We start from the raw sequence: 20,135 nt of genomic DNA on the forward strand, positions 1-20,135 counted from the left end.
TGAAATGATTGTTAAGATATATAATAGGTGCGTGGTGTTCCCTGAGGTGTGGACTGTTTGTGTCGGTGTTTGTCATGTTTGTGATATGCAGCTGGAATGCTGCCATGCGTTACAAAGACTCGTCTTGCAAAATCTGTCTGCTTTGCTGTGCGATTTGTCTGACTACTGAGAATCCTCACTGACAAACACAAACGTCTGTACACAGCCTGTTCTGCCCACGTGTAGGTGCATGACATCAGCATGTGCTGCTTGAAAGGGAACTACCAAAAGTAGGGCAATGAGGAAGAAAAAGGCAGCAGGTTGTTTGTTTGCAAAGGTACATGAAAACAAGCAACATTCTCAAGCTGAGACTTGTCATAAACAGATCAAATATAACATGTACAAAAATGATTTAAAGAAGGACATATCCATGGAACAATGGGCATTGGTTTGCGCAAAAGCTCATAAACAAACTATTAATTCTAGACTAAGGTTGTTGCAATACAAATGGTTAATGCGAATATATGTTACTCCGGAAAAATTAAATAAGTACAACTCTAATATTCCAGACACTTGTAATAAATGTAATGAAGATAAGGGTAACTTTTGGCATTGTATTTGGGATTGCAGGAAGATTGGCTCCTTTTGGGTTGCAGTAACACAAACTATGAAACAAATATTATCCAAGGAGGTTGTTTTGGATCCTGGCTTCCTTATTCTGGGATTGTACCCAGAAAACATGAGGTACACAAAAAGCGACAGAATGTTTATTGATATGGGTTTGTTACAAGCAAAAAGATTAATTGCACTAAAATGGAAAAAAACAAGGGAACCGAGTATCACACAGTGGATAAAACAAATGATGGTGGCTTTGCCATTGGAGCGGATAACATGTATACTGAAAAGGAAATTGGATGTTTTTGAGAAGGTGTGGAGACCATTTGTGAATTTTGTAGAAGGATTTGTATTATCTGAGGAGGACGAGGACTGAGGGCAATGACATTTGATTTGGGATAATGACAAATTTAGGCCTTTAATGGAGTGATAAATCTGACGACTTTTTTGTTTTCTTTTTGCTGTCTGAGAGGAGTGTATGTTCATGTAGTATTTAGAATGTTGGACTGTTTGTTAGTCATTAAAATGTAAAAAATAATAAAGATATTGTTGGAAAAAAAAATAGAACATGTACATCCAAACTGATTGAAAATGCTGCGTGTGCATATCTTCAAAAATTTCTGCAGCACTGGTATTTCCTTATAGAGGTGACACAGTGATACTGTAGTGATTGTTCTCCAACTCCTCCTGGGGAAGTGCTTCAGTATTGATGAAACTTATAAGCCTAAAAACTACCTACGAAGATTTATAACATCTACATGGTGATTGATTTTTCCAAAAGTACTGTTTCTTTTTTTGTGTATTTGTACATAGAAACTGCACAATCGAGGCCATACCTCGTTTTTATATAAATCAAAGGTAACATCTGCATGCTCACATGGACCTTGCACATGTTTTAATGGTCATCGGAAGGTTCAACACTTGGTAAGTTTTACTTTCCTAGCTGGTATGTCTTTACCATTCTCCATTATTTACTGAGGTGAAATATGGTCAGAACTGATGACAAAGAGAGGGGAATCATTCCAGATGCTGACGCATGCTACATCCAAAGAGCCACTATCAACATAAAAGGCTGCAAGTAATCAGGGTGAACGGCAGGTGTGTCCTTTCACTTCCCTTGAGGTTGCCTTGGCCTTTTAATAATTTACATCCAAATTTCTATTCTTGCGTTTAAAAGCCCTTTTTGTGAGGGGTAATGTCACGGTTCTGGGTCAGTTTGACCCAGTATTTTGAGTTATGTTTTGGTGTGTTTTTGCATTTTGGATTCTTTTCTTATTATGATGATAATGATGATTATGTTTCAGTTATTCTTGTTTAGGGATTAGTTCGTAGGTTTTGTTCTCATGTTTATTGCAGGTTTAGTTCAGTGTCTAGTCTGTCTCTCAGTGTCGTGTCTGCGTCTTTGTTTAGTGGTGTCTTGTTTCCTGTTTTACTCTGAAGGTTCATGTTCCTGTCTTATGTCAGTGTTTCTAGCTTTGTTCCCCCTGTCTCATTAGGTCTTATTCCTCCCAGCTGTGTTCCCCTTCTGTCTCTAATTCCTTGATGACTTCCTCAGTGTATTTAAGCCCAGTGTGTCTTTGTTTCAGTGTCGCATCGTCTGTTCTACTTCCCCTCTGGTCAAGTTAAGTATTTTTCAGGATTCTGTACAGTTCATGTTTGCCATTTGGTTTATGTTGTTTTTCATGTAGCCGCGTGATGAGGTTCCGTGCAGGTCATGTTCATGTGTGTTTCGTCACGCCATGTAGTTCACAGTTTCCATGCATCTGCACAGCATTCTGTTCACAGTGGTCATAGTTATTCCTTTCAGTCAGGTTAGTGTTTTTCCAGTTTAGGTTTTTGGTTAGTTGCAGTCTCTGTCCCTGTTATGTTTTGTCTACTCCCTTCTGCATCAGCCCAAATAAAGGCTCGCTTTCAGTTTAAGTTTACTCCCGTCTCCTCGCCTGTGTTCACGCCTGGGTCCACCACACACACTCTCTACACGGTCTGCCCCCGCTGGCCGTGACAGGTAACGTGTCTGATGTGGAAAAAAAAAGCCTGTTGAAAGTCATGCCGTTTCCTCTTTAAGTGAAACGGTGCTTGAAATCATATTTAGTAATTTAGCAGTAACTAAGCAATTAAGGCTTATGACTTTCGGTAGGTCAATAAAAATGTCAAACATTTAGGTCACACAATGCAGTTTTATTCAACTCATCTGTTCTGACGCCTCCAATGCCAGTGTGGCTATTTATCCCACGTCTTTGTATTTCAAAGGTATGTCAATCATTTTTTTTCTAAAGTAACATGAGGGCAATGAACATTGAGTGCAGACATGTTTTGCAGTCATAACATCAGTTACAGATGCTGATCCAGCATATCAGCTCGGCCTATGACGCTCTGTCCCTTACCGTTTAGTCAGGTAGCTGGTGAAGTTCTTGCCAAAGCCGATTACACTCCAGTACTCTCCATTATAGATTCCCTCAAAAGCTTCTTTGTGGGACAAGTTCACCTGCAGATAAAAAAAGAGAAGCAGGTTCAATTCATTCTATGTTCTAAGTTTCATTTTCACCATATGCTACACCATGTTTCCTCAACCAGTCTGAACTTCACCATCTGCCGCACATAAGGTCAGACTAAATCAATTAAAGTTTCTGCACATTATGTATGTTACAGTTTGTTGAACAGTTATGGTTCTGTTACAGAGAGAAACAATCTTTCCTCTTCAATGATTTCCCAGAAATGGGAAGTCCTGATGTTTGTTCCTTTGTGAAACTCATTTGCTTAGAGTGAAAATAGATTTTAACAGCTGAGAAAAAAGTCTGCTACTTTGAAAATTGTACTTACTCACTTTCTCATGTGCAACCTACCAGCAGATTTACAGTAACAAAAGAAAAGTCAACAAATTCAGAATCCAAATGTAACCCAGTGTTAAAAGCTGCATTAAAAGTATAAATATTGATAAAAACAAAGTTAATTATAATAAATATAATAAATACTGATAAAGCATGTAAACATAAGTTTAATTAATATGTACATATGTTATATGTAATGATATATGATATATATATATAAATGATGTGGGGGCAGGACTTAGTCCTGTAGAGTGTGTTTGGTTAGATCCACTGAGCAACCAATCATTGGCCGGTCTGACCCTCCCCCAGTCTGTGCGCTGCTCAGACACCTGTGTGTGCCTTCGTGTGCCAGTCAGATACGCCAGAGACACAGACGGTGAAAGATCAGTTTACCCGTGCAGCGAAGAAGCTAGCTGGATAGTGAAAATCCTTTTTTCGGCGAGAATAATAAGGGTGATACTGTATTCCATAACTGTATTCCGTGAGCCAGCGTGAGCACTGTGAAGCCCCGTGCAGCATTTGTTGCTTCACATGGTAAGTCCCAGGCAGCACATGTGCGCTAGCATAGCATGCTACTCGCCGCTAGCTCCGATGCTAACTTCCGTTAGCCATTTTGCAATGAAAGTGCCTTTTCCGAGGCTAAAGCAATTAGCACTGAGTCTGCTGCACTTTATACGAGATGTTCTTTAAAGGTTTATGTCACATTACTGTGGTATTAATGTATAATGTATGGTTTTGTGCGAAGTTGTTATGTTAGCACATGTTCACTTTTCTCATGGTGCTAATTATAGTTCTGCACACTAAGTATTAGCAACGTGAAACTAAGTGCCTTCACCTGCACTTTACCTAGCTGAAACTTGATAAATCTCAAGCTAATGTGTATTTTTAATGCACTGCTGAGCTATTTTGTATTATTTTAAATGTGTGTTTCCTATGCACTTTTTCCCTTTTGAAATGAGAATAATTTGTTGTACAACATAGAATATTTTGAAAGAAATTTAGAAACACTACAAGCAACTAGTAGTAATAATAAGTTACAGGCATGATAGCTTAAATGTTGAACTGCTGTGTTCTGGCCTGGTCCCCAGGTCAGGTTTTTTCCCTTTGCTTATTTGGATTGGATTGGTTTTGAGGACCTGAGAAGAATCGAGGATCCCTTTTCCAGTACTGGATGGCGAGCCCAGCCCAAAGAGCCGGATGAACTGGTAGATTGTAACCCGACTGGTTACAAACACACTGAGTGACTAGTGAACATTGAAAGACTGAAATTGACTTTAAAAAAGAGACAAAAGACAATATATCCTTGGGTCGACTATTTGTGGGGTTTATTTTATTTTGTTTTCAAGAAGCGCGCTCTACTTTTGTTAAATGTGCACAACTTTAATAATTGCTAATAAATGCAATTGTGTTTCCTACACCTACTGTGTACAAGTCCTCTGTTGTCATACACCCTTGGCTCCTACGAACCTAGAACCTGTCTGATCTGGTCCATATTTCCCTTCTGTCCTCGTACTGTGGTTAAAGGTAACTATACTGCCCGTACTACAGGCAAAGAAGGCAAGAAGTAACACTAACAGGTCTTACATGCCCATTACTAGTACTGCACCACCAGTGTTACATAAGTAAAAAAGTGGCGAGCCAGCCAGGAGCCTAGAGTGTTGTGTGACAACATTGGAATCCTGTTTGACTTTTGATCAGATACTGTGAAAATGGATTTTGTCGAGAAGTATGCCGTTAAAGTACCAAATGCCATTATTGTTAGTGGTGTTACAGATAGAGAGAAAGACAAAGAGGTATTTGAGTTTCTGGAGCAACATGGTACTATTCGTAGAGTACTCGCTGTCGATGATGACTCTTCCGCGTTCCACAAAAGTCATATTGTAGAGTTCGAGTCCGGTGCAGCCGTTGAAATATTAGCCCCTAAGCTGCCTTACCTCTTACAGTCCACTGACAATCCAGATGTCAGTTACCGCATTCGAGCCTTAACTGACGTCTATGCTAAGACCGTAGGGGGCAGTGTTACTGAGGCTTACATTAGCAACCTGAAGGGTTTAGCCAAGTTAAGTGGGAAGGATTTCGAAGAAGTGTTGCGGGAGGCCCTGTCCACAATAGGGAAGACCATTGAAGCTGCTGAGACAGCTGAGATAAACCTCGAAAATGATGCTGCTGATCAGACTTGCCCTGTGGTAGGATCCACACAACTTGGAGCCTCACCTTCAGTCTTAACTGAACTGCCTCACCCTCCTGAATCCATTCAGGGTGCATTCCAACGCCCCATGAGACCAAACTTGACACCTCAAATATTGAGCCCAACTGACCTCAACCCACCAGAGGTTCAGAAAGTAGTAGTCGAGCATGTTGTCAAGAGTGTTGAAAAGACATCACATGCTCACTCTACATTAAGACTCAGAGCTTTCTCTGGCAAGATGCCCAGACCTTACAGCGAAGCTGACTATGAAACATGGCGTTCTCATGTTGACTTGTTGATGGAAGATACTTCTTTGTTCGAGTTGGAAAAAACTCGTAAGATTCTTGAAAGTCTCCTTGCTCCCGCTTCTGATGTCATCCGCCCTCTTGGGCCAGAAGCCACTCCTGCAGACTATCTTAAACTTCTGGATTCAGCTTTTGGCACCGTCGAAGATGGTGAGGAACTGTTTGTACGCTTCATGAACACCTTCCAAGATCACGGTGAAAAGCCCTCTGCTTATCTGCTTCGTTTGCAGGTGGCAGTCAGTCACACCGTGCGCAGAGGTGGGCTTGAACCACATGAAGTAAATAAGCATCTTCTTAAACAGTTTTACAGAGGCTGCTGGGATGATAACTTGCTAACGGAGTTGCAATTGGAGCTAAAGCATAAGGAGCCACCCACTTATGCGGAGCTATTGCTTCTCCTGCGTACTGCAGAAAACCGACAGGAAGTTAAAAATATGCGAATGAAGAAACACTTTAGCGCCACAAAACCAAAAGCAGTGTCTCATGAACAGACGGTCACTGAAACAAATGCAGATGTTCGTCAAGCAGAGTCAGATAGTCTAGAAGAGCTGAAGAAACAAGTTGCCGATCTAAAAAGCCAATTAGCTGCCGTTGTGAAGCCAAAGAAACAAGCAACACTGAAGATAGTTCGAACAAGGAAACCTGAAAATAAAAAACCTGACCATGCCAAACCTGAAAACTCACCTCCACCCAGCCGCCCCAGTACTAGGCCCAAGCCCTGGTATTGCTTCCGCTGTGGGGAAGATGGACATATAGTAGCCACTTGTGAGTCAGAGCCCAATCCTGCCCTTGTAGTTGCAAAACGAAAGGAATTAAGAGTGAGAAGGCAGATATGGGACAGGCAGAATGACCAGCTCTCTTTAAACTAAATTCTGCCTCCGTTGCGGGACAAATGGAGGCTGATGCTTTGTTAACCCGTCCCACCCAGGTTAAACAAAAAGCTTCACCTAAAAAGCGTGCCAGCCTAAAGTCGCACACAAGAACAGATTCCTTCGACTTTCCTAAAGGTCTAATTGGTACAAAGAGTACTGCACAAGTGAAAGTTAATGGTCACACAGTGAGTTGTTTGCTAGATACTGGTTCCCAGGTGACTACAGTCCCCGAGTCCTACTATCGTCAGCATTTGTCCTCTCATGAGATTAAGCCATTGTTTGAACTTTTAGAAGTTGAGGGTGCCAACGGTCAGTCTGTGCCTTACTTAGGCTACATTGAACTACATGTCACTTTCCCAAAAGACTTCCTTGGCATTGAAGCTGAAGTGCCGACACTTGCCTTAGTTGTCCCCGATATGCGCACAGCTTCTCAGTCCTTAGTGCTAATTGGGACAAACACATTAGATGTACTTTATGAGCTGTACTCTGACACATGCCATGAACTGCAGCTGAACCTGCCATATGGTTATAGGGCAGTTCTAAAAGTTCTTGAGTCACGACACAAACAGTCCAAAGACAGTAGTCTTGGTTTAGTGACGATGCACAACAAAGAGCCACAGTTGATTCCAGCAGGCCAAACTGTTGTTCTAGATGGTGCTGTAGCTGTGTCAGCCGGTAACAGTGAAAAGTCTGTCTTGTTAGAGTATCCACGAATGTCAGCCTTACCTGGTGATATCCTTGTGAAACCTTGTCTCGTAGACCTACCTGAACGAGCACCTTACCTTGTTCCAGTTATACTTACCAATGAATCCGAACATGATGTGACAATCCCTCTAAATTGTGTCATCGGAGAAGTCAGTGCATATCAAAGAGTTCTATCTCACGAACACTCAGTGAGAACTCCAAGATCCCGAACTGAGAAGAAGTCAAATGTAACATATAACTTTGACTCTTCCCCTATTAGCGCTGAATGGAAGGAGCGCATAACCGAAAAGCTAAGCCAAATGCCCGAAGTGTTTGCACAGAATGATCTCGACTTTGGAAAGACGGATCAAGTGAAACACACAATCAGATTGTCAGATGAAACACCGTTCAAGCATAGAGCGCGTCCCATACATCCAAACGACTTGGAAGCAGTCCGTAAGCACCTCAAAGAACTGCAAGAAGCTGGCGTGATCAGGGAATCTACCTCGCCTTTTTCTTCACCCATTGTAGTCGTGCGGAAGAAAAATGGTGAAGTCCGCCTCTGTATCGACTACAGAAAGCTTAATGCGCAGACTATAAAAGATGCTTACGCTCTCCCCAATTTGGAGGAAACGTTTTCCACCTTGATCGGGTCGCAATGGTTCTCTGTCCTGGATTTAAAATCTGGGTACTACCAAATTGAGATGGAGGAGCTGGACAAACCAAAGACGGCGTTCGTATGTCCCATCGGCTTTTGGGAATTTAATAGAATGCCCCAAGGCATTACAAACGCCCCCAGCACATTCCAGCGGCTCATGGAGAAATGTATGGGTGACATGAACCTGCGTGAGGTGATCGTGTTTCTTGATGACATCATTGTATTCTCCAAGACACTTGAAGAACATGAGGCTCGCTTAATGAAAGTTCTTGATCGCCTGAAAGAATATGGGCTCAAACTCTCACCCGAAAAATGCAAGTTTTTCCAAACTTCTGTCAGATATCTTGGGCATATTGTGTCCAGCAAGGGAGTGGAGACTGACCCTGAAAAGGTGGAAGCCTTAAGTACCTGGCCTGTGCCCCGTGATCTTAAACAGCTCCGCTCATTTTTAGGCTTTTCAGGGTACTACAGGCGGTTTATTAAGAACTATTCGAGTATTGTTAAGCCCCTCACTGACTTAACATCAGGCTACCCTCCTTTGCGCAAAAGCACAAAGCCTAAAGCGAAGTCTGTCCAGTACCATGACCCTAAGACACCTTTCGGCGAGCGATGGACTCCCTCTTGTGATCTTGCTTTCAAAACCATCATTGAAAAGCTCAGTACTGCGCCTGTATTGGGTTTTGCTGACCCTAAACTGCCATATACGCTCCATACGGACGCCAGCACTACAGGGCTTGGCGCCGCGCTCTATCAAGAGCAGAATGGCCAGACCAGGGTGATAGCTTATGCAAGCCGTGGGTTGTCTAGGAGTGAATCTCGTTATCCCGCCCATAAGTTAGAGTTCTTAGCCTTGAAGTGGGCAGTGACTGAAAAGTTTGCAGATTACTTATATGGAAATCAGTTTACTGTCGTAACAGACAATAACCCTCTGACGTACATATTAACTACTGCTAAGATGGATGCCATGAGCTACAGATGGCTAGCTGCCCTGTCAACGTTTAGCTTTAAGCTCCAGTACAGAGCAGGCAAGCTTAACTCAGATGCAGATGGCCTTTCTAGACGGCCACATGGCGAGTTGCTTAACGACGCAGTGTCCCAAAAAGAGCTCGACCGCATACAGCAGTTCACACAGACTCACCTGTCCCTACCTGACAGCAGTTTAAGTCCTGAAGTAGTGTCTGCTATTTATGAGAAACACCTTGTATGCAGCTCTCAAAATGACACCATCCCTTTGGTTCACTCGCTAGCCATTTCTGCAGCTGCCATTCCAGGTGACTTTGTCAATGAAAATGACTGTGGTGGTCTTCCTGTTATACCCCATATGTCCCCTGAACAGATCACAAACGAACAAAGAACAGACCCTTGTCTGAGGGAAGTCATTGCACAAATTGAAACTGGAGAAAAGGTCCCACCAACTGTGCGAGCTGAACTTCCTGACATCAACCTTCTACTCCGAGAGTTCAATCGATTGGAGATGCACAATAACATCCTGTACCGAACTCGCCAAGATGGAGGAGATGTTACTTACCAGCTTGTCTTACCTGAACAGCTCCGTGACCCAGTCTTCCAAAGCCTCCACTGTGACATGGGCCACTTAGGCACTGAACGTACCTTAGATCTTGCCCGAACAAGGTTCTATTGGCCTCGCATGGCAGCATATATAGAACATAAGATCAAAACATGCAACCGCTGTGTAAGACGTAAAACTCCTCCAGAAAAAGCAGCTCCACTTGTGAATATCAAATCCACCAGACCCCTCGAATTAGTCTGCATGGACTTCCTGTCCATTGAGCCTGATCGAAGTAATGTAAAGGATGTGCTTGTATTAACCGATCATTTCACGAAATATTCATTAGCCATCCCTACCAGTAATCAGAAAGCTCAGACCGTTGCAAAAGCCCTTTGGGACAACTTCATAGTCCACTACGGGATACCCGAACGATTGCATAGCGATCAAGGTCCTGACTTCGAGTCCCACATTATCCAAGAGCTTTGCAAGATCATGGGCATTCGCAAAATCCGGACAACACCCTATCACCCCAGAGGGAACCCGGTAGAACGTTTCAATAGAACGTTACTAAGTATGCTAGGTACTCTTGAGGAAAAGGACAAAACTCAGTGGCATAACTATGTCAAACCACTCGTTCATGCGTACAATTGTACGAAAAACGATACAACTGGTTTTGCCCCATATGAGTTAATGTTTGGCCGTCAGCCAAGATTGCCAGTCGATCTAGCATTTGGGCTGCCCTTTAACAACAAAAGTTTTAAGTCGCATTCTCAGTACATAACAAAACTAAAGGCAACTCTACAAGAGACCTACAAACTAGCAACAGACCATGCTAACAAAATGGCAGAAAGAAACAAAACAAGATTTGATATGCGAGTGAAACCCTCAAAACTAGAGCCAGGTGACAGAGTTTTGGTGCGTGCAGTCCGTCTCAGAGGCAAGCACAAGCTAGCCGACAAGTGGGAGACTGATATTCACGTTGTGGTGAACCAAGCAGGTGACTTGCCCGTCTACAGTATAAAACCCTTAACAAAAGAGGGCCCAGTCCGCACAGTCCACCGCGATCTCTTGCTCCCTTGTGGTTTTCTTGCCCCTGTTGAGGAGAAACCTGTCCAACCAACTCATGTACGCAAACCAAAAACAAGGCAATCACCTAAACAACATGAGGAATGTGATCATTCAGAACTGGAAGATGAGGATGTCTGTTGGTTCAGAGAGGAACCTCTTCAAGAGCCCATAAAGGTCACTCGAGTCTATGAGATTCCCCAGCCAAAGACACACCCTGATGATCACGATCATGCTGAAATTCATTTGCCCGGCGGAGACAACTTACATGAACATGACAACTTGCTTGAAGCTGACAATTTAACCGGATGTGACAACTTGCTTGGAGCTGACAATTTAACCGGATGTGACAACTTACCTGAATGTGGAAATCCACTTGGATGTGGAAGCCTAGAGGAGAGTGAAACCATGGTGGAACACTCAAACACTGACAATAAAAACGAGAGTGACGCTAACTTACCCGATGGACCTACCTGTGATGGGCCAGTGGAAGAAGACAACTCAAATGATAATCAAGCGAACTCAAGTCAGTCAAATACTGAGAGTGAAGCCACAGCGACTGTAAGGCGCTCAGAGAGAACAAGAACCCAACCAGAACGACTGCAATATAGTCAGTTGGGAAATCCTCTTATTTCCATTGCCCAGTCCCTGTTTCAAGGTCTAAGCCTGGCTTTTACCAGTGCCTTGACAGAACAAGATTCTGTGGTCATCCCCATGAATGCTGGTTCCCCTGTCATTACCGTTTAGCTATCCCATGCAAAGGGACTTGCATGATTCTAAGGGGGGATAGTGTAACCCAGTGTTAAAAGCTGCATTAAAAGTATAAATATTGATAAAAACAAAGTTAATTATAATAAATATAATAAATACTGATAAAGCATGTAAACATAAGTTTAATTAATATGTACATATGTTATATGTAATGATATATGATATATATATAAATGATGTGGGGGCAGGACTTAGTCCTGTAGAGTGTGTTTGGTTAGATCCACTGAGCAACCAATCATTGGCCGGTCTGACCCTCCCCCAGTCTGTGCGCTGCTCAGACACCTGTGTGTGCCTTCGTGTGCCAGTCAGATACGCCAGAGACACAGACGGTGAAAGATCAGTTTACCCGTGCAGCGAAGAAGCTAGCTGGATAGTGAAAATCCTTTTTTCGGCGAGAATAATAAGGGTGATACTGTATTCCATAACTGTATTCCGTGAGCCAGCGTGAGCACTGTGAAGCCCCGTGCAGCATTTGTTGCTTCACATGGTAAGTCCCAGGCAGCACATGTGCGCTAGCATAGCATGCTACTCGCCGCTAGCTCCGATGCTAACTTCCGTTAGCCATTTTGCAATGAAAGTGCCTTTTCCGAGGCTAAAGCAATTAGCACTGAGTCTGCTGCACTTTATACGAGATGTTCTTTAAAGGTTTATGTCACATTACTGTGGTATTAATGTATAATGTATGGTTTTGTGCGAAGTTGTTATGTTAGCACATGTTCACTTTTCTCATGGTGCTAATTATAGTTCTGCACACTAAGTATTAGCAACGTGAAACTAAGTGCCTTCACCTGCACTTTACCTAGCTGAAACTTGATAAATCTCAAGCTAATGTGTATTTTTAATGCACTGCTGAGCTATTTTGTATTATTTTAAATGTGTGTTTCCTATGCACTTTTTCCCTTTTGAAATGAGAATAATTTGTTGTACAACATAGAATATTTTGAAAGAAATTTAGAAACACTACAAGCAACTAGTAGTAATAATAAGTTACAGGCATGATAGCTTAAATGTTGAACTGCTGTGTTCTGGCCTGGTCCCCAGGTCAGGTTTTTTCCCTTTGCTTATTTGGATTGGATTGGTTTTGAGGACCTGAGAAGAATCGAGGATCCCTTTTCCAGTACTGGATGGCGAGCCCAGCCCAAAGAGCCGGATGAACTGGTAGATTGTAACCCGACTGGTTACAAACACACTGAGTGACTAGTGAACATTGAAAGACTGAAATTGACTTTAAAAAAGAGACAAAAGACAATATATCCTTGGGTCGACTATTTGTGGGGTTTATTTTATTTTGTTTTCAAGAAGCGCGCTCTACTTTTGTTAAATGTGCACAACTTTAATAATTGCTAATAAATGCAATTGTGTTTCCTACACCTACTGTGTACAAGTCCTCTGTTGTCATACACCCTTGGCTCCTACGAACCTAGAACCTGTCTGATCTGGTCCATATTTCCCTTCTGTCCTCGTACTGTGGTTAAAGGTAACTATACTGCCCGTACTACAGGCAAAGAAGGCAAGAAGTAACACTAACAGGTCTTACATGCCCATTACTAGTACTGCACCACCAGTGTTACACAAAGGTCATCACAGCTGATGTGGATTCATATCTCTCAGGCCCAAAACAAATACCTGCTGCACACTCGTGTTGTCCAGGAAGGAGAGGAATGATTGGCTGAAAGCAGAGGGGGAGGTCTCATTGTTCACTATAGCAACCTGGATGCCCTTTGGATCTCCTCCGACACACAGACAGATGAGGGAGACCTGGATGACGGGCAGCAGGAACTGGAAACACAAAGAGCTGCCAACACAGAGTAGAAAATAAAGTGTAATGAACTGGTTACTTATAGACAGTGACAAATAACCTCTGTTAACTGCATCATACCCTGGCATTCTCTTCATCCGCACCAATGTTTTGATCATCAGGGCTGCGATGTTCCTCCACTTGGGCAGCACATGTCTGGCTCGCATCTTCCAGTCCACTGAACACAAAAATGCAATATAAGTGACTGCAACTTATATTTTTAAAACAGCAGCGGTTAAAATGTTTATCTTAATCTGTGCCTCCTCTTTAAAAAGCTTTAGTGAGTTTCAACTCATTGTTTATCTACCTGACCTGCAATTATGTTATTATTATCATCCACTCCTCATACCTTTACTTTTTGATGTCAGAAGCAGCTGATTTTAAAGAAGCGCTATAAAACTCCTGGCCCATTGTTAAATACATGCACAGGTAGAAAAAGAAAACACGCTACATGTCAGTACCTGAACATTTGAGGCTTTCCTCTGCAGGTGGAGATCCGACTCCAAGAATTGGCTGACTCTCATCCTTCCCATTCTCAAATGACTGGCTTTTGTCTAACGTTCCATCTGGAGAACCGGAATCGCGTTTAGAGCCGGCCTGGTCTGACGTCTCACACAGCTGCAGGAAGGCATGCTCCAGGGTCTGAAGGACGGATAATATGGGCTAAAATTCACAAGCCTTTTTTAGCCTCCTGTGCATTTGGAGAGTTTACTACGAAAGCGTGCCACAGCCATAGTTTTAATTGCAAGAGGAAAAAAAGTTCACTGTTAACTTTTATTCATATTAAACTAAGATGTAAAGCAAAAAGCAAACTAAACAACCTCCATGCCTTGACTACCAGCACCCCTGGGCACCCACACAGTCTGTACTGGGATTTGAGAGTACTCACTGTTGCACAGTGCTGCTTCATGACGGCATCTGGGGGACCTTCAGCCAGCAACCGGCCGTGTCGCATGAGACCGACCTATACGACGGGAAAAAGAAATAAGAGAGAAGTTCTCTTTTTAAAATGAGTGACTTAATTTTTTTTCTTGGCAATTATTTATTTAGTTATAAATAAAAAGGGTACTAATAAATAATTCTATATTTATAATTAGATGATTTATTTTGTTATAGATACACACACACACACACACAAACACACACACACACTGAATGTTGCTGAATGAATGTTAAATGTATGTTTTTTTATCTTCTGCAAAAGAAATGCTAATTGTTATCTTAATAGAAATCCAAAGTGTATCGCACATAGCTGTTGTCAGGGAGCCAAAACACACAGCTGTCTGAATAAGCTTCTAAAGTTGTATAAGAGCGGTAAATCAGGATAAGCCAAACAGTGGATTTGTTAGCCATCTACAAAATAGCAAACTACTTCTTATTCTGTTGTGTGTGAATGGTACTCTTATCCTATTAGTCTTTTTTAGTGGGTCAAACATGGATAAACAAAGGCTGCAGCTGCTATGTGATCAGAGTTTATTTATTATACCAGAAAGCGTAAGATTTGTGCATGCAAGAAGCATGTTGACATGGTAAAAGCTCATTCCTCAGCTGTGGAGTGATGCATTGCTCCACTGGGTGCTCCGTCAGTTGACATACGTTTACAAATAAGCCCATTTGTCTCAGTCCTTCACACAGATATCGTTTTAAGTGAAAATGGAGACATGGCTGAGAAGACTGAGTGGGCAGACTGGTTTTAGTGGAGATGTTCTGGATCCAGGTTATAATGATTTTGACACAGATAAAGTGCTTGAACTTTGTGAGTCCCGTGTGAAGCCGCCATCACCACTTCTGACTGTGGAATTTCTGTGGAATTCCTACCATCACAAAACTGCTACCTGACCTTCCATTGCCCTTGCCTCGATGGTGAATTTGCAGTCATGTGAAAATGAAAGACAGTAAACTTTGGAAAAACAAAGGAATTAAGAGAGTAAGTAGGAGCCAAGTGCAGAAATAAACTTGATTAACTGATTAGTAAATGTGACCACTTCTATGACAGGTGACACCTCAGCACTGCATTAACAAATGGCCACAATATAAGCGCCTTGAGGCGACTGTTGTTGTGATTTGGCGCTATACAAATAAAATTGAATTGAAATTGAATATTCTTGAGTGGGCATCCCAGCAATTCTGTCCAAAGGTAAGACAGTGATCAAAGAAACGCAAGAAGTACATCTCATACTCTAAAAGCTCAGTTAGCACGTTAAATGTTAAAGTCCATGACAGTCCAATTAGAAAAAGACTTAACAAGTATGGCTTGTTTGGAAGGGTTGCCTGGGGAAATTCTCTCCAAGAATAACAAGGAAGCACTGCTTTTCAACGGTTTTCAATGTTGCATCTGAACAAACCACAAAACCTCTGGAACAATGACCTTTGCTGTCATGTTTCGGCTGTGTGCAGGCAAGAGAAGGACCCAAACGCAAAACTCACCACGCAGAAATAAAACTCAAAAAGCTGCTTTATTGCAGAATGGCACAAAAATATAACAAAACTAAACTGGGGCATGGATGAACTGACACACAGGGAAACACAGCCATGAGGGAGACTACGACACTGACAAAGAGAAACACAGGGCTTAAATACACAGGGGGATAACGAGGGAATGAGACACAGAAGGAGAGCACAGCTGGGAGTAATCAGGCTGGACGAGACAAGGGAAGCAAAACTAGAAACACTCACATGAGACATGGACCTTCAAAGTAAAACAGGAAACACACTGACTGAACTCTAAACATGCAAACTTAACAGCAACTGAGAAGACAGAACATAGGGACCAGAAACATGGTACAAAATGGTCACAGTAGACACAACATTGAACACAGGGAAGCCATATTACAAAGCCAAAGAACTAAACCTATGATAACCATAACTGAAATCTAGGGAAACAAGAAACAGTACAACAAAGGACTCAAAACATAATCCATAATATAAAAACATAAGATCTCTTCAAAATAAAATAGGAAACATAATGAGACGCAGACATGACAACCAGAACTTGACAACGTAAGACACAGACATGAAACACATGAAGAGCAGGGGAGACTTAACAGGGGTTGGAAGACACAAGGGGAATCTAATAACAAAGAATTAGAAAAACTCATGAGCTTAATCATATAAACATCCAAATAAACTAAACTCAAAACACTGGGTCATAAGACCCAGGATCGTGACATTTGCACAGATGAGACCAAAATTGTTCAGCCATAATGCACAACACACAACACCACATTCAACACATGAGCACAAACACAGCATACATACTGTCAATGCAGTGTTGGAGGGGCAATGATTTAGAGTTGTTTTGTAGCCAAAAGACCTGTGAACCCTGCAGTCACTGAGTATAGGGTTAGAGTCGAACATGAGGCCGTTTGTCTGCTAGCTAAAATTCGCTCATACAATGGGACAGTGATCCCAAGAACACCAGCCAATCTATGACCGAATGGCTGAAAAAGAAAAGAAGAAAGATGTTGCAATGGCCCAGTCAAACTCCAGACCTCAACCCGACTGTGGCAGGACATAAAGAGAGCTACGCATAAATGAATTCCCGCAAAACCTCAAAAAACTGCAAATGATGCCATAAAGAAGACTGTGCCAATGTTGCGAGAGACTGATAGAGTTATTCTAAAATCTTATAAAAAGTAAGATTTCTACATGTTTACCTGATACTTAGAGAAGAGACCCTTACATGTTACGTTCAACTAATAGAAAACCAATCAATAAACCAATCAGTTGTTTTGTACTGTTGTCTAGAGCTATTAGCAGTGCAATAGTGGTACAAGTGTAGATTTAAGTATGAGCCATTGTCTAATGTTTGACTCTTCATTTGACACTTGTGGTTACACGAGCTACTGTGTAAATCTCTTCAGCTCTTCAGCAATTTATTGATTAGCTCATTATAACACTAAGGTAGAGACAGAGAAAACAGCACGTATTCTCAAAACTGCTCTTTGTGTTGCACATTTCCTTGCCAACAGCTTCAGCTTTAGAAAACTGTCCCTATACAGTCTGTCCCCAATCTGCTTCCAGTCTTCAAGTTAAATTTAAACTAAATGGCATCAATATTTTTACAAATTCATTGCACAAATTTATGCATTTGCAAACAAAATTTCATAGGCTATGCACAAGCGAATATGATGCTTCTGCCAAAGTTGAGAGTATAAACATTATACTGAAAAAATGTGGTTTTACAGACTATATATTCAAAGGAGATTACTGGTGAAACAATGAATGAACTCAGTGAATGAATGGATTTGTGCAGAGCCAAGCATTAGTTTCACCATGAGTGAAATATGTTGTAAATATGAGGAGCTAAAGTCAGTCCTGCTGACCTTTAGAGCGACTCTATTCTATAAGGTTTACAAAGAGATGATGGCTGTGTGCGCCTGCCTGGCTTTCACTTCTCTGTGTTTTCTTTATAGCACCTGGATTTGTTTGTTGACAGGGTGGAGTTCGGAGTATGCAAAGTCTTAAGCACACATTTCATTCTTCTGCTGCAAAGGTTCAACTTCAAGGCCAACCAGCCATTTAATCTTAACTTTAAAATAATAATATTTTTATGTTTTTCCTACAGGCAGGAGAACCTACAAGTGAACCTTTACTGAGCTTTGGATTCAAGAAAATCCAAAAAGTACAAAAGATTTATAGAGTAAAAACAAAACAGGAATCAACACACACATTCATAAACACTTTTATTTATGGTTGAGCACATTTTATAACATGTGCTTAACCTTAACATGATCTGTGCATCTAACAGATGGACAGATCACATAGATGCATGTGGATGGGAGGAGCCAGGGGATATTATAAGTGAGTAAATGTCAATATTCTCCTTGTTTTTCTATGAGGAGTAAAACAGGACTTCACAAGTGTGCATGTGATGCTTTCCTCAACTGATTTTCTATTGAATAAGTTCCATTTTGTGTTTAACATGTTCACATTTATTCAGCAACTTTTTAACTCACCACATTGGCTTGCCTGGCCTCTTCTATGTAGTGTGTGGTGATAATAACAGAGACTTTTCCCGTCTTCACAATCTCTACCAGGTGATGCCAGATCCTAGAAAGAAGACAGAAGAAATCCTTGAAACACTTGACCCACTCAGTAATGGAGTTTGCTTCAAAATCGCAGCTGTGCCAGCAACAGCTTTGCTGCCAGCCGTCTGATCTTAAGAGGCTTTGTGATTACACAATCACACTGGAGTAACACATTCGGGGGGTACAGTATGCTTTCACCAGTGTTTGCTTATCGATGCATTAATATGGGTGTAGCCTTTATCACATTTTTATCAAAACTTTATTAAATATTAGACATCTTGTTGAGTAAATAAGAGTAAATAAGAGAGAGAATGATAAATCCATGCAGAGATCTTAGTGGAAATGTAATTTTACTGTAGTGTTAACTTTTGTCTATATAGAAAAATATAAAGATGCCTGTGGGCTCTCAAAAGAGAGGAAACTGGATAAAAAAGATATTTAATTATATATTATAATATAGGAAAACACAACTGTCCATCTGATTGGCTGCCCCTTGAAAACAAAAGTTAGGAACTTCTTCATCTTCTTGCGTTCTATTGGCTTCTCTTTCCCAGGGTGGGTGTGTGTCTGGTCAAGCGTGTCTTGAGTCTTTAGGGGTGTGGCCTCCTTTTGGCCCTGCATTTGCACCTGTTGCAAATGAGCTCAGGCTTGTCCTCTCACTTGTTGCCTGACTGCTCTGTCTACTGGTATGTTAGTATTGCTCAGGCTTCCCGTTCTCTTGTTAGGTTCATGTTTTTCACTAGTCTTACCTTGGTTTGTCGCCCTGTGCAAAAGATTGCACATCACCTCAGCTTCTCGGATTCTCTGCCTGTCCACTCACCGCCACTCACAGACATGCCCCGTGCTCCCTACTTGACCACCAGCTCACTTGCCGAGCCTCTAGCACCACTGCATCTGAGCCTTCCACCTCAGGATTCCCCATTTCCCTCCTTGCAATATTCTGACTTTTGTAGTGAAATCTGCAAACCTTTACTGAGTGGTGTCCTGCATTAGAGTCCTCAGCTTGGTCAAAGATAACATTTATAGTTATATTTATTGTACAAATGTTAAAAAAAAAATCACAAATACGTTTTTGTAAGGACTTTTGAAGGGATTGGAACTGGTGCACATGCCATAGACTTTGTCAAATTATTTAATATTGATTTAAAAATAAATCTCTTAATTTGATGTCTTTTTTTTAGTTTATGATTTTTTGCTAGCTGTGCTTGACAGCAGGGTTTCTATTTTGCCCTTTAGGATCAACTACCTTTTCTTTTATTTCTCATTATATGTGAATGAAAAGATCTATTATACATGAATTATGAAAATCTCTCATTAACAAAAGTGGCAAAAAATAACTATATTACACTGGTAGTAATCTTCCTTCGGTTCTGGCGCCTCAAAAACATTTCTCTATGCAGGAAAATATTTGGTGACATCACCTGGTGTGCTGCGTGATACAGGAGAAGACAGACGGGTTATACATACTTGGATCTGAGCACAGGGTCTACTCCCACTGTTGGTTCATCCAGGATGAGCAGCTCTGGATTCTGGAGCAGAGCTGCCCCGAGAGACACCCTTCGCCGCTGACCTCCACTGTAACACAAAAGCAATCAAAGGGCAACAGAGTGAATCTTCTCCCACGATGGGGGAAGAACGAGCCGAGGCATCAGCCTGTTGCAAAATCTTTACCAACTTTACCATGAATATTAAATGAGCCTCTAATGAAAACTGGTGTTAGGGCCTCCTGGACAACAGAAGGCTCTTTGTATTGAACCAGGGTTGTGAATCCGGAGATGGTGATTACTCGTATAAAAGGGCTATAAAGTAATCTGCCACTTGCATTGATCTGC

At 41.7% G+C, this 20,135-nt stretch overlaps 1 protein-coding gene across 2 annotated transcripts in view; it reads right to left on the reverse strand.

Annotated features, from left to right (window-relative positions):
• Window positions 1–20,135, reverse strand: part of abch1 (ATP-binding cassette, sub-family H, member 1) — a 47,656-nt gene that overhangs the window by 19,451 nt on the left and 8,070 nt on the right. For both annotated transcript variants that reach the window (XM_087850049.1, XM_087850048.1), the window contains exons 5-11: window positions 19,771–19,878; window positions 18,232–18,325; window positions 14,163–14,237; window positions 13,735–13,915; window positions 13,355–13,451; window positions 13,102–13,270; window positions 2,979–3,079 (exon numbers count right to left, since the gene is read on the reverse strand). In XM_087850049.1, coding sequence (XP_087706175.1) covers window positions 2,979–3,079; window positions 13,102–13,270; window positions 13,355–13,451; window positions 13,735–13,915; window positions 14,163–14,237; window positions 18,232–18,325; window positions 19,771–19,878 — 825 coding nt within the window. The remainder of the gene's footprint in view (window positions 1–2,978; window positions 3,080–13,101; window positions 13,271–13,354; window positions 13,452–13,734; window positions 13,916–14,162; window positions 14,238–18,231; window positions 18,326–19,770; window positions 19,879–20,135) is intronic.

Source organism: Neolamprologus brichardi, chromosome 13 (genome assembly GCF_056152115.1).
Source record: "Neolamprologus brichardi isolate AB-2024 chromosome 13, ASM5615211v1, whole genome shotgun sequence".
Classification (NCBI taxonomy): Eukaryota; Metazoa; Chordata; class Actinopteri; order Cichliformes; family Cichlidae; genus Neolamprologus; species Neolamprologus brichardi.